This window comes from Hyperolius riggenbachi, chromosome 12, assembly GCF_040937935.1.
Source record: "Hyperolius riggenbachi isolate aHypRig1 chromosome 12, aHypRig1.pri, whole genome shotgun sequence".
Lineage (NCBI taxonomy): Eukaryota > Metazoa > Chordata > Amphibia > Anura > Hyperoliidae > Hyperolius > Hyperolius riggenbachi.
Genome location: NC_090657.1, coordinates 155498062 through 155522246, shown reverse-complemented (window position 1 = coordinate 155522246; position 24185 = coordinate 155498062). Strand labels below are relative to the sequence as shown.

The window sequence follows — 24185 nt, the reverse complement described above, 5'->3', positions numbered from 1 at the left end:
CAATTGTCTGAAAAACTGCGCTGATATTACAAAGCGGGGTTTCACTGGTGGTGCGCTGCTCTCTATACACATAAATCTCAATTTTCAACCAATAGCTGCGCTCTTTGATACTGCAAAACAAATGTCTCTCCTTCTCATGCAAGACAGTCCCACAAGACAGGCTGTGTGGAGTTCTTCCTAATTGACCTCCAGGTCGCAGTGACCAATTCTTGCGGTAAAATCACCTCCACCACACCCCACGCAGTGGGAACTCACCGCATACAAGTGACCCTCTATTAGATGGGTCTCCAGCGCTTATGGGGTCATCTGGCCGCCCCCCGCCATTCAAGGATTCTCCTCCACAAGGATCACTCTGCTGCAGTATCAATACACCTCAAAAAAAGCAAATAACCAAAGCTCCCATAGCGTAAAATTGTAAAACCACTTTAATTTTAAAAGAAATGCACACTTACAAACGTGTCCGATGTTTAAGGCACAGAGTTTTTGTGGGCTCTACCCCAATCGTGGGCCGCCGGGTCGGCTTAGCTGCGCTGGTTAGTTTGGCCTCCCTCTGACTCCTCACGTGTCCCCCTGTGTTGCCTCCACGTCTGCTGGCCGCGTGCGCTTTACCGGTTTCGTCGCCTGTAGCGACTCATCAGAAGCTTCTGATGAGTCGCTACAGGCGACGAAACCGGTAAAGCGCACGCGGCCAGCAGACGTGGAGGCAACACAGGGGGACACGTGAGGAGTCAGAGGGAGGCCAAACTAACCAGCGCAGCTAAGCCGACCCGGCGGCCCACGATTGGGGTAGAGCCCACAAAAACTCTGTGCCTTAAACATCGGACACGTTTGTAAGTGTGCATTTCTTTTAAAATTAAAGTGGTTTTACAATTTTACGCTATGGGAGCTTTGGTTATTTGCTTTTTTTAAGGTGTATTGATACTGCAGCAGAGTGATCCTTGTGGAGGAGAATCCTTGAATGGCGGGGGGCGGCCAGATGACCCCATAAGCGCTGGAGACCCATCTAATAGAGGGTCACTTGTATGCGGTGAGTTCCCACTGCGTGGGGTGTGGTGGAGGTGATTTTACTGCAAGAATTGGTCACTGCGACCTGGAGGTCAATTAGGAAGAACTCCACACAGCCTGTCTTGTGGGACTGTCTTGCATGAGAAGGAGAGACATTTGTTTTGCAGTATCAAAGAGCGCAGCTATTGGTTGAAAAAAGAGCCAACAAGTCTGAACACCCAAAACTTTTGAACGGACTGGGGGCGGAGTCAGAAGCACACTTTATGGGTATTGTGGGTGAAGCTAAATAGTGGGTGTGGTACCACATTTTTAGTTTTTTAAAGCTACTTTAATGGCTGCAACAGGCTCCACACCCCTCTATTAGCAGGCACCCCAGAAGCCCTAATAGACAAATGCATGCCACCATGAGCCACCAATTGACAAATGCATGCCACGGTTAGCCTCAAATAGACAAAAACATACCACTGTCAGCCTCAAATAGACAAATGCAGCCACCGTGAGCCTCCAACCAACAAATGCAGGCACCGTGAGCCTCCAACCAACAAATGCAGCCACCGTGAGCCTCCAACCAACAAATGCAGCCACCGTGAGCCTCCAACCAACAAATGCAGCCACCGTGAGCCTCCAACCAACAAATGCAGCCACCGTGAGCCTCCAACCAACAAATGCAGCCACCGTGAGCCTCCAACCAACAAATGCAGCCACCGTGAGCCTCCAACAAATGCAGCCACCGCGAGCCCCCAACCAACAAATGCAGCCACCGCGAGCCCCCAACCAACAAATGCAGCCACCGTGAGCCTCCAACCAACAAATGCAGCCACCGCGAGCCCCCAACCAACAAATGCAGCCACTGTGAGCCTCCAACCAACAAATGCAGCCACTGTGAGCCTCCAACCAACAAATGCAGCCACCGTGAGCCTCCAACCAACAAATCCAGCCACCGTGAGCCCCCAATAAACAAATGCATGCAACTGTGAACCCCCAAATAGACAAATGCACCCACCGTGTGCCCCCACACGGTAACACCACACTCAATTACCCGCATACCATTTCAACTTATTGGGAGACTACCTGGTAAATTCATATAAACAAAGTATATGCATATAAACGAAATTGTGCACCAGGATTCATTTTTCATATAAACTTACAGTTCCTGCCACTGAGTCCCTTTCTGTTGCTGAGCTCTGTCCGGCTGCTCCGCAACCTTACAGAACTGAACGTTTAAAAAAAAGTGATTTTATTTTTTTGAGTATAATAGACTTTTTATAAGCAATATATTTTTTTTAGATGCATATATTTTTTTTTTTAGAGGTGTACCAGGTAGTCTCCCTATAAGTACTAATGGTATGCAGGCGACTCAGTGTGGCAGTATTGCAAAGCAATACATTATTATAAGTGACATTTGAAATATAAGGCCTGATTATTAGAGTATTTTTTAAAGAAATAATAGAAGATATTTTAAAGGATACCAGAGGTGAAGATAAATCGTGTTCTTTAGCTTAACTGGGGCTTCTTCCAGCCTCTCTAGGCATGTAGGCAGGGGCGTAACTAGACTTAATAGGACCCCCCTGCAAAAATGATAGCATGGAGCCCACTTTTCCCCGAACTCCACGTGATCGGGAGCTGGCGAATGGCAGCAGAGTGTTCTGCTGTTAGGGAACCTCTGGAAGCAGGAAAACATTACACACGCTCCTGCACACAGTTTTTGTGAGTAAATGGGGAGGTTTCTTTGCTGACTGGCTGCACCTGCGATTAGAGAGAGAGGTGGAGGGCCCCCCTGTAATGGCAGCGGTGATTGCTACGCCCATACATGTAAGTCCCTTGCTGTCCTCCCGGTCCTCTTCATTGATCCGCTGTTTGACCCGGTACAGCAGCCAATTCGCACACCTCCTTGACTGGGCTCCTATAGACAAGAGCACTGCATGCACCTGCAACTATGACTCTTAATGTAGTGTGCGTGCACAGAGTGCCCCCGCCCATGGAACAAGGTTGCCACCCCATCCCTTGAAATACCAACACATATGAATGATACAGGTTCTGGGGCTACTCACACATAATCAGTGCCTTAACTGCATCTAACTAGCCATAAGGCATGTATAATTCATATATGCGGGATAGGGTGGCAACCCTACCATAGAAACTTGATCAAGAACATGTGTCACCTGGCCAGAACACGTACAGTAGTGTGCAACTTGGCTGCTGTGCCGGACCAAACAGTGTATTGAGGAAGAGGACTGAGAGGACAGCAAGGGACCAGGGCAGCCATCAGGGGAGGACAACTGACACTGCAGTGAGGGGCCCAGGGCTTCAGGGGACCCTGGGCCCTCCAAAGCACTGGAAGGGCCACATGTGCTGGCTGCGGGCCTGTGGCTCACTAACCAGCACACCGTGCTCCAGCACTGAGAGAAGAGTGACATCAGCGCTTGAACGTGGGCAGCAGATGAGTGAGCCCGCTACAGCGGACTTTCTATACTGGGGCACCACCTATATCTGGCTACAGGCTACCTAAACTGGGGCACCACCTATACCTGACTACCTATACTGAGGCACCACCTATACTTGGCTACTTATACTGGGGCGCTTATAGCTTGCTCCCTATACTGGGGACACCTGTACCTAGCTAGGGCAGGGGGACGAGCTGAGACAGAAGGGGACAAGTGGTAACACAGGGGGAACAGTGGTGGACAAAAGAGGCACAGGAAGAAACAAGATGAGATGAGAACATGAGGTCAAACAGAGGGGCACAAAAGAGGCACAAACTGAGGTGAGACAGAGGGGGACTAAAGAGGCACAGGAAGAAAAGAGGCGTACAAAAGGCCACGAATAAAAGATAAGAATGGACCTACAAGTTCCTATCTCATTTGTTAACCAGGGACTACCTGTATTTTGCTCGCATTTGGCTCCACCCACAACATGCCAGGTCCAGCCCACTGTTTGCTGCATCACGCTGTGCATACCACTTTCTTCAGTGTCTGAGCCATGCACATTTTTTGCCGCAGAGCACTTCGTGCACGGACACAGGTGGCATACCTCCCAACTTTTTGAGATGAGAAACCGGGACACTTAAGCCACGCCCCCAACCACACCCCCTGACACACCCCTAGTCAAAAATGTGTATTATATATATATATATATATATATATATATATATATATATATATATATATATATATATATAGATAGATAGATAGAATGGTGGGGAGAAGGGTGAGGGTGCCCAGCTAAAAAGAAGGATAGAGGCGCCAGCCGCGGCTGTGGTGTGCAGGATGCGGGCCAAGCTTGTCCCCCCTCCCTCCGAATGTGCCCCCCAGTGTCCCCCTGTATGGCGAGATACGAGCGCAGCAGAGCAGCAGTCTTACCATTCCTCTTCGCATATGGGCATCTCGTCTTCTCCGCTTCCTGTGACGTCACAGGAAGTAGTTGGAAGACGAGATGCCAGTACGCGAGGAAGATGGTAAGACTGCCGCTCTGCTGCGCTGCGCCATACAGGGGGACACTGCGGGGCACATTCGGAGGGAGGGGGGACAAGCTTGGCCAGCATCCTGCACACCACAGCCGCGGCTGGCGCCTCGATCCTTCTTTTTTCCTCCGCTGGAGAGGAGCTGCTGCCTGCCGGGACACAAGGGGGGCTATCCCGGGACAGCGGGACCCCTCCCCCAACCCGTGACGGTCCCGGCGAAAACGGGACGGTTGGGGCCCCTGAGGTGGGGTGGCTAGTGGGCGGGCACAGCAACCAGTGGGTGGGCCCAGGGCGGGGGGGGCAGGCATGATAATGTGAGGGGCTCCAAAATTTCTGATGGCAGCCCTGCAAGGGACATGCATGCCTGGGGGGTGGGGGTGGGGGGAAGAAGCCCCATGTAACTAAAAGAATATGTTCACTTTTGGCATCCTTTAAAGAGGCAAAAATAAATACTTTTTATACCTAACCTCCAATAAACATCCATCTTCATATAAGAGCAGCTATGTTATGCAGTGCAGCTCCACTGATATACTGTGACAGTGTGCTGTTAGTTTGCTGGTATTGGAATGCAGCACTTAATTATCTGGCAGCCCAGAGCTGAAAGAGTTAAAAGGATTAGGAGGTTTGCGTGTCACTCTCACAGCCTGGAAGGGTGGCTGGAGATGTGACATGTGTGCAGTGAGTGAGCTGTCACTGTGTTATGTTCTGCTGCCCTGTACTCTGCTACTGTCTGCCGTGTGGTCTCTGAGAACTTTAGAAGAATCATCTCTCCTCCCCAGTCCCTGGTCTGTACAAGCTGCCTGGAGTCCCTCATGCACTGCAGCAGCAGCCACTCCTCCCTGGCCAGAACTACAAGTTAATTGTCGGGCCTGGCTAGGAGGTGTTCATGCGCCTATCACCTGGAGACAAAGTAGTCCCCCCCCCCCTTACTTACCTGCTGCACTTGCCGACCTGGCAGGATTTGATTGTGCAGCCTGCATGGTGCAAGGGAGAGGTGGGTCTGAGGGGAAAATAGGTAGTATATATTTTAAAATAGAATTTAAAAAAAAAATCTTCTGCTGTCGAGAGGGCCCCCTAGTGGTCAAGGGCCCCATAGCACCTGCTATGGTTGCTATAGTGATTCCTACGCCTGTGCCCCCCACCCCTCAATGTCTCCTTAGGGATGACAGATTATTGCAAAGTGCGACTGGTGGCACCGTAATATGGCAGCCTCGGCTCTTGGCTTTCAGACATTATGCCCCCTCCTTTCAGAATCTGTATGAGGCAAAACCAATTGCGGGTACAACCCCACTTTGTACTTGGCGAAATAAATGATTCTGATATAATTGATTCTGATTCTGATTGTGGATCAAACAATATGAACAAATTACATGACGAATATCAATCATTTCTTGATCTCTCTTCTGTTTGCAATGTATTGATTACCCCCCCCCCCCCTTTTTTGTGCTAAAGTTCCTCTTTAAAGGAAACCTGAAATTACTGTAAAAAAAAAAGTCACTTACGTGGGGCTTCTGTCAGCCCCTGCAGCTGCCCTGTGCCCACGTTATCACGGAACGATCCTCCAGTCCCCAGCCGCGGCTAAGTTTTGTAATCGCCGACTTTGTTGCGTGAACGAGGATGTGCACGGCCACGCAGGCGCAGTGCCCATCGACTTGCAAGTCGGTGATTACGAAACTTAGCTGCTGCGGGGGACAGGAGGACGAGAAAACCTTGTAAAACCTGTAATGACCATTTCTGAAATTTGTACCATGTCCATATTTGGTGCACACCATTGTCTGTTTTATTATGGTGACCCAGAACTCATTGGAGTGTGTTAGGGACTACAATGGTCCTAAAAGCCCCCTTACTAAAATGTTAAGAAAAACAAAAGTTTGCTTTCCTAAAACAGAAAGAATTTGCGATAATTCAGGTTGGAGTGAGCTTGAGATGTCTCCCAGAGCAACACTGCTGAATATATGCAAATTAACCATTGTACCCTTAGAAGCTAAACACACCTCCAGAACCGCTGGAATGCAATGATGTGTCAGCTTGTTAATTTGTACAGAGCCATAATAATCCAACATGCATACAGACTGTTTCGGATTGTTTGATCCTCATCAGTGCATGGCATGGATTAATTTGGCTCTATAGAGTAGGGCTTGTAACACCGAGAGGTACAGACTAACCAGCAAGCTCATGGTGACCCAGAACTCATTGGACACTCCAACCTGAATTATCGCAAATTCTTTCTGTTTTAGGAAAGCAAACTTTTGTTTTTCTGTATTATTATGTACCCTATGTTTGTTTTTCTTCCTTAGTACAGCGGAATATGCTGATGCTTTGTAAATCAATAATAATAACAATAAGCCTAATATATTAAGATATTGCTTGCTTATCAAGTCAACATTTCATGAAAAAAAAAAATATTCTTGCAAAGCCCTCTTAAAGCAAACCTGAAACAAAAAAACCCTTATGATATAATAAATTGTCTGTGTAGTATGGATAACGAATAAAACATTAGTAGCAAAGAAAAGGGTCTCATATTTTTATTTTCAGTTATATAGCATTTTTATAACATCATTTTGTCATATTTGCAGTTTAGAAACCACACTCTGTCTTTTAAGCTAAAAAACAACGCAGAAAAATTACCCTTTGAACTTTCCTAAGTATAACCACATCTCAAGCTGTATCGCACTGTTCCTTGGCAGGTTAAGTGCTTTAGAAAACAGGACTGTGTTTAATCTAGTGGGTCAAATAGCTCAGAGAAGCTTTTTTTTGTATAGATAACTGAAGTTTTTGTTTTTTTTTAACTCTCCTTACTGGAAAACAAATACTTTTTTTCTTTGCTACCAACGTTCTATTTCTTAGCTGTACTACCCATACAATTCGCTATCTCATAAGTTTATATTCGCTTCAAGTTTGCTTTAAACCAAGTTACTTGCAATCCAACTTTTTACTGTCCAGTATATGTGCTAAAACTACAGCTATTTCACACATTTTTCTTTGCCAACTTTGTAACAGGATAGGATGTTATTTGCCCAACAGGGAGCTTTGATCCTGGTGATACCTGAGCAAGCAGAGACCCCCAATAGAGAATTCTGTAAGCACTTCATTAACATGCACATGCTTTTGTTGTACAGCACTCAGCCACTCTGGTGATGAAAAGGGACTACTGCTGAACTGAATGGGCGGGATCTGCTCTTGTATCTCCTCCATACACCCAGCTGGGAGCACATTACTCTCTGTGCTCCTGGCTGACTTCATTTGCTAGAGGGTGGAATTCAAAAACTTGAAGAACTTTTAAGTCCTAAATATCATCATCGCTTATACTCGGCAACTGGAAGAGGATTTGTTTACAGGAGAGGTTTACTTTCTGTATTTGTGAAGAGCTGAAGATTGCTGCAGGGCTCCTGATCACACACTGCACAGACTGTGTTAGTTCTAGTATTATCAATGCGTCTTCGCTGGGTGAAATTGCTGTGCCTGGTGGCCGTGCTTGCTGTATCTGCGTTGTTCTATGGCCACTACTACACCTCCGTGATGTCTCCAGGCAGGTAAGAGGGAGGCACTCATGGTAAGCAGGGTGGAGATCAGCATCATCCCAGTACTACAGAGGACTTTATGCTCTAGTCACAAGTGCCTTGCTAATTAGTGTCTGCAGGGTATTAGTAAGGCTGCTGTTGTGTAGTAGGCAACTTTTATTTGCAAGATAATTGTCTACTTGTGGATAAAGAGGTTTTTTTTTTCAGCCTGTGTTTACTTCTAGTTACCGGATACAAATTTACCAGTTAAAGCGATGCTATTCATTGTAAACTAAACTAAATTTATAAAACAACAGTGAATGAATCAAAGACATGCATGAAATAAGGGCACGTGGAAAAAGGACACCATTTTTTGTTCATAAAATTATCGTTAATATCTACTGGTATTCTTTGTTTTTAAAGTGTAAATTATCATAATAAAATACCGGTATATATTAGCAATATTTTACTACAAATTAACCTAACCCTACTCTCAAAACAAAACCCTCCCCCTCCAATGCCTAACCCTAAAACCCCACTTTTTGATGCCTAACCCTAAACCCCCCCTCCTGAGTCCTGACGCCTAACCCTAACCCCCTCCCTCCTAAGGCTTAACCCTAAAAAAAACCCTTCCGGGTGCATGAAAAAGGGACGCCAGGAAAAAAGGACCCGGCTGGATAACAAAATCTCAATAACAATAAAAATAGTTAATGGAATTCGTTAACAAATATAATTTTAAAACAGACGGGAAATTAAAACGAAAAGATATTATCTTTAAAAATCGTTACATAATTCAACAATACAGCTTAACCTAACCCTACTCTCACACAGAACCCTCCCCTGGTGGTGCCTAAACCTAACTACACACCTGGTGGAGCCTAACCCTAACCAACTTTGGTGCCTAACCCCAACCACCCGCCTGGTGGTGCCTAACTGTCACCACCCCCTCTGGTGGTGCCTAACCCTAACCACTCCCCTTACACAAACATCCTTACACACACAGAAATGATAATATCTTTGATAACTTAAAATCTGTACATTCAAACTAAATAATATGACAAAAACTATAACGTTGCAAGCTTCTAAAATGAGAACATATTTCAAAAACTTTAATGTTTTAATGTTGAAAACAATATTTATCCTGAGCCCTTTTTTTCTGCTTTGAGCACTGTATTAGCAAAAATGCATTAGAGTCTATGGCAGCGTCCTTTTCGTCCACTAGTCGCTGGCACCATTTTTTCTTGCTATAATCCGAACATTTGTATAGCGCTTTTCTCCTGTCGGACTCAAAGCGCTCAAGAGCTGCAGCCACTGGGACGCGCTCAAGAGGCCACCCTGCAGTGTTAGGGAGTCTTGCCTTGAACTCCTTACTGAATAGGTACTTGACCTATATCCTTATATATAATATATTATTATTATTATATAGTATTATTAAATATTATATAATATAATTGTTAGTAATTATTAATCATATTATTTTTATTAATATTATATATTATTATACAAAATGATACATTTCAAAATGGTTATTTTCAAAAATTATGAATTTGTAAATACAAAACATTAAAAATGTCAAAAACCATAACATTCTAATTTTCAAAACAATAAAAACATGTCAAAAACTATAACGTCGTAATTTTCGAAGCGATAATTTCAGCTTTGGGTGCCTAATAGCCGATTTTTGTATTAGCACCTATGAGGCTCCCAAATTGTCCATTAACCGCTAGGTGCCCAAATTTCCTGCTTCCAAACAAAGGACCTGTGTGCAAACATCCTCCCAGGTATGCATCTCCCCCTGTCTCAATATTATACATGTAGCAGATTTCTGCCAGGGTTTGCATTCAGGATACAGTAGCTCTGAATTTGACTTGTATTTGACTTGAAAATGACTTGTATCATCAGGGGAGGACTGGGGCCATGTGGCTTGGGAAGCAAACCCAACCAAGTGGCCCTCGGAGAAGGGTGATGGTGAAGTAAGGTACACATTAACAATACAATTTTTGCAAATCATTATCCATTATTCCAATCCTATAATTGGGATCAGAAGGAAGGAATCGATTGGGCCCGTAAATAGTATTAAAAAATGTATCCAATGCGATCATCTTAAAGCGGATCCGAGATGAAAAACTAACTATAACAAGTAACTTGTCTATATATCTTATCTAAAGTTTAGGTAGTTTACACAGCAAATCTAGCTGCAAACAGATTTAATAGAATATGATTATTTCTTTCTGTGATACAATGACAGCAGCCATGTTGTTTGTAAACATTACACAGAGGCAGGCTTATCTGCACCATCAGCACTCAGACTGAAAAAAACCTAATCCCCCCTCCTCCCCTCTGCCTCTGAAATCTCTGGCTAGTAATACCTCCCCCTCCTCCTGCCCAGACTGAGCTCCCATGAGCCCTTGCTATTGCCAAGGCTCTCTGAAAAACTGTGGCTGGGGCTTTTTTAGTTTATAGGGAATTAGAGTATTAAAACAAAAACAAAAAAGTATTTGGCTTGAGGAATGCCTTATAAACAATAGGAAAGGAACACAATTAAGTTCATCTCGGATGCACTTTAAATACATTTGATACGCAAAATGAATCGATGAAATGCTTGATACATTGATCGTTTGTTGTCGATTGGCAACATCAACAGTAACTAGTCTGGCCAATTGGAAGGTTGATTGTTCGCTAAAATTGTATCATCAATGGGCACCTTAAGGCTTCTTGCACACAGGGACGTTACAGGCGCACGTTAGTGCAGCCTGTAACGCTCCCCCAACGCACAGCAATCTAACACAAGTGGGCTGTTCACACTGCCCACGTTGCGTTACATTGTAAAGCAGCAAAGTGCTGCATGCTGTGCGTTCTACGCGGCTAAGCCGCATTAGACTGTTTGCACATGCTCAGTCATGTTGGGGAGGAGGGGAGAGCGGCCGGGCACATGGCTAATTAATATTCACTGCACTCAGTGATGTGCAGTGTTTACTTCCTGGAGCGGCCGCTCTGTGCGGCGATTGGCCGGACGGGACCACGTGATGCCGCATGCGTCCAAGAGTACGCATCACGGACGCCAGAGTGAGCTATCACAACGCGGCTCACTCCGACGTCCACACCAGAGAGCACCAGGCGTTGCGTTAGGGGCACGTTATGTGCCCTATAACGTCCCCTAAGCGCAACGTCCTGGTGTGTAACTAGCCTAATCCTCCTGCTACTAATAAGAGAACACAAACTTTAAGAGTGTCTAAAAAAGTGGGTGGCCCCACAAGAGTCAAATACAAAGTGACAAAATTCTGGTGCCCCAGATCTTCAGTGTTTGTTTCCTGCTCTTCAGTGCCCTGTTGTGTCTGAACCATCCCCAGAATGTGTTGCAGCTTTCTCATGTACACCACAGTGTGTTCTCAGCTTTGCACTACTTGCCAACCTTTGAGTAGGGATGGTCAGAGATGCCCATTCCAATTTCCGCCAATGCCAATCTCCAATGTTCTGTTTTTCTGATTTTCCAACTTTCTATGTTATCAATTTCTGTTTTTTTTTTTTTTTTCAGTTTTTCAAATTCCTGAGGAATATTTTGTCATTTTTTTGTATCGGACAATGCAAAAGAATGACAAAAAAAAAATGGAAAATCGGAAATTGGAAAAACAGAATCTTGTGATTGGTCTAAAATTGCCGCCGTAATTCGATTTTTGCAGAAAACGTCACCATTCTCTGATTGGTCCAACTCTTCAGAGTTCTGTGAGTGGGGTAAAATTACCCCGTTGCGGTAAATTCGGATATCCGTTTTGCAATTTCTGAATTCCGATTGGATAGTTGAATTACTGAAATAAATGGACTTTTGCACAATATTCTAATTTTTTGAGTTTCAGCAGTATGGTTCAATAATGAATAAACTTATCAACCAGTTCAATCTGTATACGGCCAGCACATTTATTACTGAGAGGTGCATTGTTACAGTTCACAGTGCAGTTGGCACAGTCTTCCATGTGTTCCACCTTTTGTTACTGCAGGATATCTGTTATTAGTCAGGTATTTTTTATTTTGCTTGGCAGTCGATCAGGACAAATGTTAATAAATAAGGTTTAGTTGTTTCATCAAAGATCACAAATAATCTCCTGAAGGAATAAGTATTCAAAATAATTAAAAATTGAATGCGATTTTTATTATGTTTGTTTATATAGTTATTTGTTCATTGGTTATGGGCTCATTGATTAGCTGGTTCTCTGGTTGTAGACAATATTAGGCAAATTAAAATGTTACATGCCTCCAAGTATGATTCTATTAGAGTGAGTATTATCACTACCGATACCGCAAAACAGGTGGTTTCGACACACGGAGCTCACCACTGGGCGTCAAAACCAGGCGCCCCATAGCAGCAATGTTATGCTGCGTAAAGTGCGTAAGGATAATTCGGGGCTCCAGTGGTTGCCAGACCCCAAATGACATCTCCATCCGAGTTGAGAGGGGGAATAGTATTTATGGCCACCTAGAAGTATGGCGGCAGCAGGGGGAGCCATAATACGCTTTACCGATGCCCTACTCACCCGCGACACGTCATATGTACGTCGATACCAAATATGATTGATCATTTTCTCATCTGTACTTGTATAAGATGTAGTAACCTTAGTACTCTACCAAACCTCCCTATCAGTAATCACTGTGCTCATTTTAAATCTGGTAAAATGAGTACATATACTGTATGTTCTTACTAGGAATATGGAAATACTCCACTCCTTTGGGTAGTTGGCTTGTGTCCCTAAAGTAGTTCACTCCAATGTTATAATAATTACTTTTGTAGTCATTTCAAACTTTCCTAGACCAAAAATCTGATGAAAAGAAGTTTCTACCACAAGTGATGGTTTGTTTCTTGATGTGTCAAACTCAAATACAAAGTGGGCTGAAATTGTACACTGGGACTTAGTCGCGGCCAACCTCAATGTCTACTGGCCATCTTCCTTCCTTATAAAGTTCCCTGGTGTCGAATGCCCCCCCCCCCCATCAACCCCTATACAGTTCCCTGGTGTATAGTGGTCCTCCCTCACCTATACTGTATCCTGGTGTCTAGAGGCCCTCACCCTCCCCTATAAAGTTCTCTAGTGTTTAGTGCTTTCCCCCACCTCCCCCATATGGCTTCCCTGGTGTTCTAGAGCTTCACCTCCGATATAGCTTCCCTGGTGGTCTAGAGAGGGTCAAACATAATGCAAAGTGGGGACGCCACTTAAGGACCAAATTTAATGGCTGTGAGGGCCAGATTTGGCCCGCGGGCCAGAGTTTAACATGTATGCTTTATTGGTGCAAAGACATTCTTATATGTTAACCATATGCAAGTCTATTTCCCCTTATGCAATTGCCCACAATGTGTTGCAATCTATATTATTCAAATGTCTAAAAAAATAATTAAAAAAATGTAGATTTCTTACATCTAGCATGTGATAGTAGTTTTAAACTAATGTTTGTTGTACTATATGCTGCTTTGTATTAATTAGTTGTAAACTAGTGTAGTAAAACTTACAGGCAGTCAGAGCTTCAGGCTGCACCTCAGTAACAGAGTACTTAATATAGGCAGGTTCTGGGCAACACGAAGGCAGCAGCTGTGACATTGAGATTAGACAAGATTTTGCTGTAAACATGTTCGATATCTTCTGGTGCAACATGGAAGTCACGGTAAACAATTGATATCAGGTACATATTAGTTGATTACCTTTTATTGTATACTTCTAGTAATGTATGGCCATTGGCCAACTTCAAGCCAGGCGTAAACCTTTTAGCTGTGGTATATGAATGCTATGTATCTGATATCGATCTTTTACCATAGTGCCCCACTCTAATATTCCTCTCCCTGCTGCGGCCACAAGCTTTGTACTGCTCACTGCAGTACAACATGAAGGAGCATTGCTATCATGCCACTCCTACCCACAAACCCCTATGCTCAACCCTGCTCCACATCCCCCCCCCCTTCCCCCAGCATCCTTGATGAGCCAGCACTCTCTCGCCAGCCCTCCAGGACCCTCAAGCAGTCCTCAGTCTCACTTAAATCCACTTCAGTACCCTCAATCAGTCCTTTCTCTCCATCCAAACCACAGCAACATAGGAGAAAAGTAATTTATGGCTCATTTTACTCTGGAAAAAATATACTTCTTATTTGTCTATGTTTGCACATATTTTAAATTTTACAATTTTTCGCCATAGTGCCCCTCTAATTCTGATATCTGGAGGCGCATGGCTAATTAATTATTTTACGTGTGGGGAAATGTAAGCTTACATGCAAGAAATTACTACTTCTACCAACCACTAAGGCTAGACAGATCCCTCAACTGGTAAATATAATTTACAAGTCTGTGATACTGTTTTAGCTGACAGTGGTAGTAACAGTAAAATTGCTATGCGCTCCCTGCGCACTGCAGTCTTAGGCCACATACAGACATCAGACCATAGTCTTTGGAAAATGAAAGATCACAGACCAATCTTACCACCCTTCCTGTAGTATAAGAGCCATACTCTACACAGTCTTTTCTATGGAGCTGAACTCCACATCAGAAAAAAATCATTGCAAGATGCTGCACACACAGATGCTGTACAGACACAAAAGATCAGTACCTGCAAAAGATCTGTTCCTGCCAAAAATCCATTCCTGCAAATTGCAATGATAGTCTATGAGATCTGCAGATCATCATACACACATGATTTAACTGACATTCATCTGCAGATCAAGCAATCATCCGCAGATCTGAAAATCCATCCTGGTGGATCTGATCTGCAGATGAATGTCAGTTAAATCATGTGTGTATGATGATCTGCAGCTCTCATGGACTATCATTGCAATTTGCAGGAATGGATTCTTGGCAGGAACAGATCTTTTGCAGATACTGATCTTTTGTGTCTGTACAGCATCTGTGTGTGCAGCATCTTGCAAAGACTTTTTTTTTCTGATGGGGAGTTCAGCTCCATAGAATAGACTGTGTAGAGTATGGCTCTCATACTACATGAAGGGTGGTAAGATTGGTCTGTGATCTTTCATTTTCCAAAGACTATGGTCTGATGTGTGTATGTGGCCTTACTGCAGCTTAGTGCATCAAGCCTGTTATGAGCTGAAAATGGGTATGCAAGCACTAGTACTACTAATCAATTGTCAAGGGTATTTGTTCGAGGGTATTTATATTAAAAGGGTTTAAACAAACAGTGCTTGTTTCTATGCAAATTCAGACTTTACAGAAAAAAAATAAATAAACAGAAGCCAAAAAGACTTCTATTTGGCTGAGGACACTACTGATTTCAGTTTTGAACTTTTTGGCACTTGAGGCTATTCCTTCTTGTGTTTTTCGGCCAAACGGAGAAGAACTTACATCAAAGTGTCATGCATGCGATTCGGATTGCGCTTTTTAATCGTTTTTTACATCCGATTCAGATTCTGAATCTTTACTGCATGCTGCGTTTTTTTGATCCGTTTTTCAGTTGAATGTATTCAGGGAAAATCGGAATCAGAATCGGAATCGGAAAACGGATTTGCAGTGTGCAGGGAGCCTTAAGGTGGCTACTAACGGTCCAATTTCTAGCGAAAAATCGTTCCGAGCGATAAGAAATTCTGATCGGAAGAAAAATCGCTCACTACACTATCAACTAACCAATCTTTGCTTCCTATTTATCACAACCAATCATGAAAATCCAAATTTTGGTTTGACAAAAATCCAATCGGACGACTATTTTTTATAATCGTTCATAATCGATTGTGCCCATCAACAGGGGTTATTTTCAAACAATCCGATTTTACGCTAGAAATTGGACCGTTAGTGGCCACCTTAAGAAATGAATTCCTTAAAGTGTACCTCAGACAGTAAAATACTGGAGGAGGCTACCACGGAACTACGCAGTGGGCGGGGAGTATAGTGAGGGAGGCCAATGAACACATGTGGCTGGAGGAAGCCCCAGGTGAGTATAAAATACAGCAGTATGAACCGTCTCAGGTGTCCTTTAAACAGAAAATAAAAAAGACCTCAGTTTTAGCTTATTATAGTTTATGTTTATTTTATTTATCTGCTATTAGTATTTATTATTTTATTTACCTGTCGAACTGCCGTTGCAAATAATTATCTCATAAGTTTATTTTCAGTTCAGGTTTCCTTTAACATGCACAAAATGCTTTTGTTGTACGGGACTCAGCTACTCTGATGATGAAAAGGGACTACTGCTGAACTGAATGGGCGGGATCTGCTCTTGTATCTCCTCCATACACCCAGCTGGGAGCACATTACTCTCTGTGCTCCTGGCTGACTTCATTTACTAGAGGGTGGAATTCAAACTTTAAGAACTTCTAAGTCCTGGATAGCATCATCACTTCCACTCAGCAACTGGAAGAGATTTGTTTGCAGGAGAGGTTTACTTTCTGTATTTGAGAAGAGCTGAAGATTGCTACAGGGAGGGCTCCTGATCACACACTGCACAGAGACTGTTAGTTCTAGTGTTATCAATGCGTCCTCGCTGGGTGAAATTGATGTGCCTGGTGGCCGTGCTTGCTGTATCTACGTTGTTCTATGGCCACTATTACATCTCCGTGATGTCTCTAGACAGGTAAGAGGGAGGCACTCATTGTAAGCAGGGTGGATCAGCATCCTCCCGCTACTACAGAGGTCTTTATGTTCTAGTCACAAGCGCCTTGCTAATTAGTGTCTGCAGGGTATTTTATTAGTAAGGCTGCTGTTATGTAGTAGGCAACTTTATTCTCATGGTAATTGCCTGCTTGTGTTACATCTTGTCTAATGCTGGGTGTTGCTAAAGGTGCGTACACACATGCGACTATAGTCGTTTGAACCGATTATTCCCCTATCGTTTCAAATGACGATCGTTTCAAAAAAAGCAGCCAATGACCAGTAAGTCTAACAACGGACGAGCTAGATCATTAAAAATGAACGATCTAGCTTGGCGGATTTTTTGCAACGACGATCGTTTGCAAAAGTAGTACATCGTTGGAAAACGGTCGTTCGTACTAGGCTTGACATGCGCATTTCGCTATCTCTCCATGGAACTTTTCATTTTTATGCGCAAGCGCAATAGTTGCTTTACGTGATGTAACATTTGTTCTAACGATCAGATCGTTTTAACACCTTTAAAAGCTAACTTTACTTAGGTCGTTCTTTCGTCAATTAAAAGTTTGTTCGTCGTTCACAACGAACGATCGTTGTTGTATGTGTGTACGTAGCTTTACAGGTCTGTTACGACCCGATATGACAATCACTTAAGCTACGTACACACTTTAGATAACTTTAGCTAACTATCATTCAGAACAACAGATAATTAGCAGAAGAACAAGTGTTTGCCAAATGGAATGTCAATCTCCTAGTTGAACGAGCTCATACATCAAATACAGACTTGCTATATGTTGAAACGACGGATCAGTGAACAAATGACCTAATAAAAATGTTTTGAAAACAAACGACCGATCAGTAATTAATATTGCGTGCGCATACAGAACTGACATCAGAGGGGTTTTTTTGGGGGTGAAAATGCAGATACTTTTCGCATTCATTTTCACCAAAAGAATGTAAAATTTAACTTTCGAGTGAAGATGCCATCGAAAATCATTTTGTAATATGCTTTGTGATTTTTCACAATTTTTTTGGACTAAAATAAACGAAAATTAATTTTCTTTGACCATATTGCGAAAATGCAATGTATTTCATGAAGACTTTCTCGGAATCTAAAATAGGATTTTCGTTCCAAAAATTACTTTGGCGGAAATTCGCAACCAACACTGCTGACGATTCTGTGCATGCTACTTACTGCTACACTTTTTGATATAAACAATCATCGTTCAATCAGATCCGTCCTGACGCATCCGCATTTTTCACTGATGTCAGCCGTTTCATCGTTCATTTTTATGATCTGTTGGGAAAGTTTTATCCACGATTATCTGACGAATGATAGTTTCAGAACCGTTTCAAATAACTGTAGTCTAAAGTGTGTATGTAGCTTCAGCAGTGGGCAACAATTCCACCACACTACCCACTGGATCCCAAGTAATGCCCTGGCAGCTGTTACTTGTTTTTTTTTTTTTAAAGTTGCGGCTATCTTGAAGCATCTTTTAAAAATGAAAATGACCCCTAAAATGATCTCCAACGTGCCAGGGCCCTTTGTCAGCAAAAATTCAACCAACAGTACAGAGAAAAAAAATTCAAATTTTTTTTAACCTCCCTGGCATTCTGGACGAGCTAGGCTCGTCCAGAGACGCCGGAGGTCACCGCTCAGGCCCCGCTGGGCCGATTTGAATAATTTAAAAAAAAAAACACGCAGCAAGCACTTTGCTTGCTGCATGTCCTACTCCTACCTGATCGCCGCCGCTCACCGCCAATCCGCCGCGATACAGGCCCCCCCCCCAGACCCCGTGCGCTGCCTGGCCAATTAGTGCCAGGCAGCGCTCAGGGGTGAATCAGGACTCCCTGTGATGTCACGACGTCGATGACGTCACAACGTTCGTCGCCATGGCGACGGGGGAAGGCCTCAAGGAATTCCCGTTCAGAACGGGATTTCCGGACAGGTCTTTGCGCCGGCGCCGATCGGAGGGCAGGGAGGGGGAATCCTAGCGCTAGCTACATGATTTAAAAAAAAATGTGCAAAAAAACGTTCCGAATCAGAACGCCAGGCAGGTTTTAAAATGAGAAAAAAATCTTTTTTTTTCAAGCTGTTGTCGAGAATTGAAGTTGCTTTTTTTTTTTGTCCATTGTGGAAAATTCAGATCGATTTTTATTAAAACAAAATTGAATAATGTATGATGAATTGGTTTGATTTCTAAAACAATACAATCACTCAAGAAAATTGATTGAACATAAAAGCTCTAGAAAGAGAGAGAGAGGGAAAAAATTGTATGTGTATGGGCAGCTTTAAAGGGGAACTGAAGTGAGAGTGGTATGGTGGCTGCCATATTTATCTCCTTTTAAACAATATCAGTTGCCTGGCAGCGCTGCTGATCTATTTGGCTACAATAGTGTCTGAATCACACCAGAAACAAGCATGCAGCTAATCTTGTCAGATCTGACAATAATGTCGGAAACACCTGATCTGCTGCATGCTTGTTCAGGGGCTATGGCTAAAAGTATGGGAGGCACATTATTAGCAGGATAGCCAGGCAACTGCAAATAAGGCAGCCTCCACATCTCTCTCACTTCAGTTGCCCTTTAAAGAGGAACTGTAAGCTAAAAATAACTCACCGCCAGCGGGTAGCTTATGCCTACTTTACCGGGGAAAACACAGTATTTCTGGCATTTCCTCATTTTTCACCTTTAAGGCACAAGCCCCACCCACCTCATAATGCTGGTCCACGCCCATACTGGTCCAACACTGATGGTCCTTCACTAGTATGCTGTATCACTGCAATATAAATAAAAGATAAGACTGGAGATTTATCCAACTTGAAGGGTTGAGTACAGACTGTATTTGTTGCGTGTTGTACATTGTTCCAGAGGGTTGATGGACCTCTAACCATTGTTTGTGACTCCCCATATGAATTGGTTTCTACCTGAGGCCCATGATCAGTTAATAGATTTTTAAATAGTTTAATACATATGATTAAATTACTGTTAAATTGGTCAACCAGTATGACTAGCACAAATCTATATACAGTATTTGTATAGACATAGGCCGGTGCTTCAGTACAGGCAAAGGGGTCAGTAGCCCTAGGGCCCCAGAGCCTGTAGGGGCCCCCAAGGTGTCACCCCCCCAACTTAACTGTGCTCCCCTGGGACCCTGCAATGTAGCCAAAAGACTGACAGAGGGGCACCCCCACTGGAGCAGGTGAAATGCTGCACTGCCAAAGACATTGCAGGAGCCTTGGGGAGCACAGTTAAGTTCAGGGGTGAGTTAATTTGGCTGCAGCAAAGGACCCATAAAGCTTGGGGGGGGGAGGGGGGAGCGTCTGTTGGGGCACCCAGATGTTAAACTCTGTAACAAAATTTTCAGTCTTATTTCTTCTATCCAATGAGTTCCTATCCCTGTTCTATTGTGCTCTGGATTACTGCAGTCTTTTCTAGTTGCACTGTCTCATCATGCACTGTAATATATCTAATCTTTTCTTTGTCAAGCTTTGTGGACCCAGGGAGGAATGGGCTGCCTCTGTTGTAATGAATACAAGTTATGCATGCCCCCTGCAGGCTCTGTGTGCTTTTTTTACTCCTCACTCTCTGCTTTCAGTTTTAGCTTGTCTGTGATGGTTTGTGAGGCTGAGGGGGGAGGGAGCTGCCTGAGAAACTGTGAGAATCACAGAATGGAGTGCAGATAATTCACTATGTAATAAAAACTTGTAGTATACTGTAACATGATAGATATATATTAGTGTGTGCGCTATATATATATATATATATATATATATATATATATATATATATATATATATATATATATATGTATATGTATATGTATGTGTATGTATGTATGTATGTATGTATGTATGTATGTATGTATGTATGTATGTATATATATATATTATATATTTTAGTGGCCACTGTGATCTCCTGGAGGCAGGGTCGGACTGGGACACTGGGGGCCCACCAAAGAAATGTCAACCTGGGGCCCACACGCCCCATGATTGCAGTGAAAAAAGGGGCATGGCCATGCACCAGAAGGTGGGCGTGGTCATGATGTATTATGGACAGGGACAAATTTACATGATCTTAGCAGCATTGTAATTCAGAGACACTGCTGCCCAGCAAAACTTTGCATAGAGTCCCCTCCTTCAATATAAAGTAATGTCCTACTTTGCGGAGGTTGCGACCGCATTGGGGCCCTTGGGCCAAAGGGGCCCCGAAGGTCCCTCCCTCAACTACAGTATTACCTCTCTTGTGCTAGGATTAAGGGCTGTATGGCCCGAAACATGTCAGCTTTGTACTTTTTTTAAATGCTGTGAGGATACGTCCTAAACAAACTACAAGACTGTGGAGAGACTTGTTGCGGACCGCATCCTTCTTCTTTACTACAGTATTACCTCTCTGTTGGTCCTGTGCTCATAATAATCACTTCTATAGATACATTGAACAGTGGTAATCATGAACAAGCTATTCCCCATCCCCTTCTTGCACCTCTGACACTGTAGTTGCCATTGGCAGGTTTTGGTGCACCGTATCAATTGTTATGCATAGAGTGCTTGGGGGGCCCCATTGTAAAATTTGCATTGAGGCCTACAGCTCCTTAGCTATGCCACTGCTTTCAGCATGAGTGATTACAGCACTGAGAAGAGAATTTTTGTGCTGCAGGCAGCAATTGGAGCTCTGTCAGAAAAGGAGGGGGGCCCACCAGAGACCAGGAGGCGGGGCCCACCGAGGGGAAAAACTGTACTACTGTGGCCCAGTCCGACCCTGCCTGGAGGGATCCAGGAGATCACAGTGACTCGATTGGCATGTTTTTTATTGTACAAATCGGACAGTACAGATTTTCTTTAATTTTCCTGGAGACTTTATTGTTACTAACACCGGCCTTGTATGGACATTAAGAAAAGTTGGTGGAAAAAAAAATAGTTTAGATACTTTGACGCTGGATATTCTGTTGGACCCATTCATACATCACAGTTTATTATTTGGGAAAAAAGTTGATTGCTTGGTTGGATCATTTTCACAATCATTATTGAGAGTTCAATGGCACAGTGTTTTGCATGTGTTCCATCTTTTATTGCTACAGTCCTGGCCAAAAGTTTTGAGGCTATCAAAAATATTGGAAATTAGAAAAGTTGGTGCTTAAGTTTTTATAATAGCAATTTGCATATACTTCAGAATGTTATGAATAGTGTTCAGATAAATTGCATAGTCCTTCTTTGCCATGGAAATTAACTGAATCCCAAAAAAACCTTTCCACTGCATTTCATTGCTGTCATTAAAGGACCTGCTGAGATCATTTCAATAATTGTATTGTTAACTCAGGTGAGAATGTTGACGAGCACAAGGCTGGAGATCATTATGTCAGGCTGATTGGGTTAGAATGGCAGACTTTACATGTTAAAAGGAGGGTGATGCTTGAAATCATTGATTTTCCATTGTTAACCATGGTGACCAGCAAAGAAACGCATGCAGCCATCATTGCATTGCATAAAAATGGCTTCACAGGCAAGGATATTGTGGCCACTAAGATTGCAACTAAATCAACAATTTATAGGATCATCAAGAACTTCAAGGAAAGAGGTTCAATTCTTGTTAAGAAGGCTTCAGGGCATCCAAGAAAGTCCAGCAAACGCCAGGATCGTCTCCTAAAGAGGATTCAGCTGCGGGATCGGAGTGCAACCAGTGCAGAGGTTGCTCAGGAATGGCAGCAGGCAGGTGTGAGCGCATCTGCACACACAGTGAGGCAAAGACTTTTGGTAGATGGCCTGGTGTCAAGAAGGGCAGCAAAGAAGCCACTTCTCTTCCAAAAAAAAACATCAGGGACAGATTGATCTTCTGCAAAAGTATGGTGAATGGACTGCTGAGGACTGGGGCAAAGTCATATTCTTCGATGAAGTCCCTTTCCGATTGTTTGGGGCCAGTGGCGTACCCTAAGGCATTTGACACCTGGTGCTGGGTATTATAAGACACCCCCCCCCCCCAAAAAAAAAGTAAAGGGGAAAAATGGGTGGAGCTATAACATACGGCGTACGGCGTGGCCATGACCGGATGAGGGGGGAGCTAACTGTAATTTAAAGTGAACCCGGGGTGAGAGTGATATGGAGACTGCCATATGTATTTCCTTTTAAACAATACTAGTTGCCTGCCAGCCCTGCTGATCTATTTGGCTGCAGTAGTGAACTGAATTACACCAGGCACAAGCATGCTTGTTCAGGGTCTATGGTTAAAAGAATTAGAGGCAGTGGTCCAGTACGGCAGCCAGGCAACTGGTATTGCTTAAAAGGAGATAAATATGGTAGCCTTAATATTATTCTCACCTCGGGTTCCCTTTAAAAGTGTAACGCAAAGACAGTGGGCCCAAGTTTTGGTGACCCTTTCCCCAGAAAATTCACATGCTTGTGCAGGTTTTCTCAAGAAAATACACGTAATGTGAGCAGATTTGCCCAAAAAATACGTTCAATCATGTCGGCAGATTTGACCAGAAAATACTTTCAATCATGTCAGCAGATTTGATTAGAAAATACGTGCAATCATGTAGCAGATTTGACCAGAAAATACGTGGAATCATGTGGCAGATTTGCCCAGAAAATACATGCAATCATGTAGCAGATTTGACCAGAAAATACATGCAATCATGTCAGCAGATTTGCCAAGAAAATAATGCAATCATGTCGGCAGATTTGACCAGAAAATACGTGGAATCATGTCGGCAGATTTGCCCAGAAAATACATGCAATCATGTAGCAGATTTGACCAGAAAATACATGGAATCATGTCGGCAGATTTGCCCAGAAAATACATGGAATCATGTCGGCAGATTTGCCCGGAAAATACATGGAATCATGTAGCAGATTTGACCAGTAAATACGTGGAATCGTGTAGCAGATTTGACCAGAAAATACATGGAATCATGTGGCAGATTTTCCCAGAAAATACATGCAATCATGTCGGCAGATTTGACCAGAAAATATGTGGAATCATGTCAGCAGATTTGACCAGAAAATACCTGCAATCATGTCGGCAAATTTGATCAGAAAATACATGCAATCATGTGGAAGATTTGACCAGCAAATACATGCAACCATGTTGCAGATTTGACCAGAAAATACATGCAATTGTGTGGCAGACCTGGCCAGAAAACACTTTAATCGTGTAGCAGACCTTCTCAAGAAAATACATGTAATGTGAGCAGATTTGCCCAGAAAATACATGCAATCATGTAGCAGATTTGACCAGAAAATACGTGCAATAATGTAGCAGATGTGCCCAGAAAATACATGCAATCATGTAGCAGATTTGACCAGAAAATACATGCAATCATGTAGCAGATTTGCCCAGAAAATACGTGGAATTATGTAGCAGATTTGCCCAGTAAATACATGCAATCATGTCGGCAGATTTGACCAGAAAATACATGCAATTATGTCGGCAGATTTGCCCAGAAAATACATGCAATCATGTAGCAGATTTGACCTTAAAATACATGCAATCATGTAGCAGATTTGCCCAGAAAATACATGCAATCATGTAGCAGATTTGACCAGAAAATACATGCAATCATGTAGTAGATTTGCCCAGAAAATACGTGGAATCATGTGGCAGATTTTCCCAGAAAACACATGCAATCATGTAGCAGATTTGACCAGAAAATATGTGCAATCA

General features: G+C 43.2%; 1 protein-coding gene across 3 annotated transcripts in view; it reads left to right on the top strand.

The window, feature by feature from the left end:
- Positions 1–24185, top strand: part of ST6GALNAC2 (ST6 N-acetylgalactosaminide alpha-2,6-sialyltransferase 2) — a 230125-nt gene that overhangs the window by 74607 nt on the left and 131333 nt on the right. Inside the window, exon 1 of one of the 3 annotated variants that reach the window (XM_068264435.1) lies at positions 7588–7998. The exons of 1 other annotated variant lie outside the window; for it this stretch is intronic. In XM_068264435.1, coding sequence (XP_068120536.1) covers positions 7898–7998 — 101 coding nt within the window. In that variant the 5' untranslated portion in view covers positions 7588–7897. Of the gene's footprint in view, positions 1–7587; positions 7999–16272; positions 16516–24185 lie in introns of those variants that run through there. One more of the 3 variants, XM_068264436.1, reaches the window with a different exon arrangement.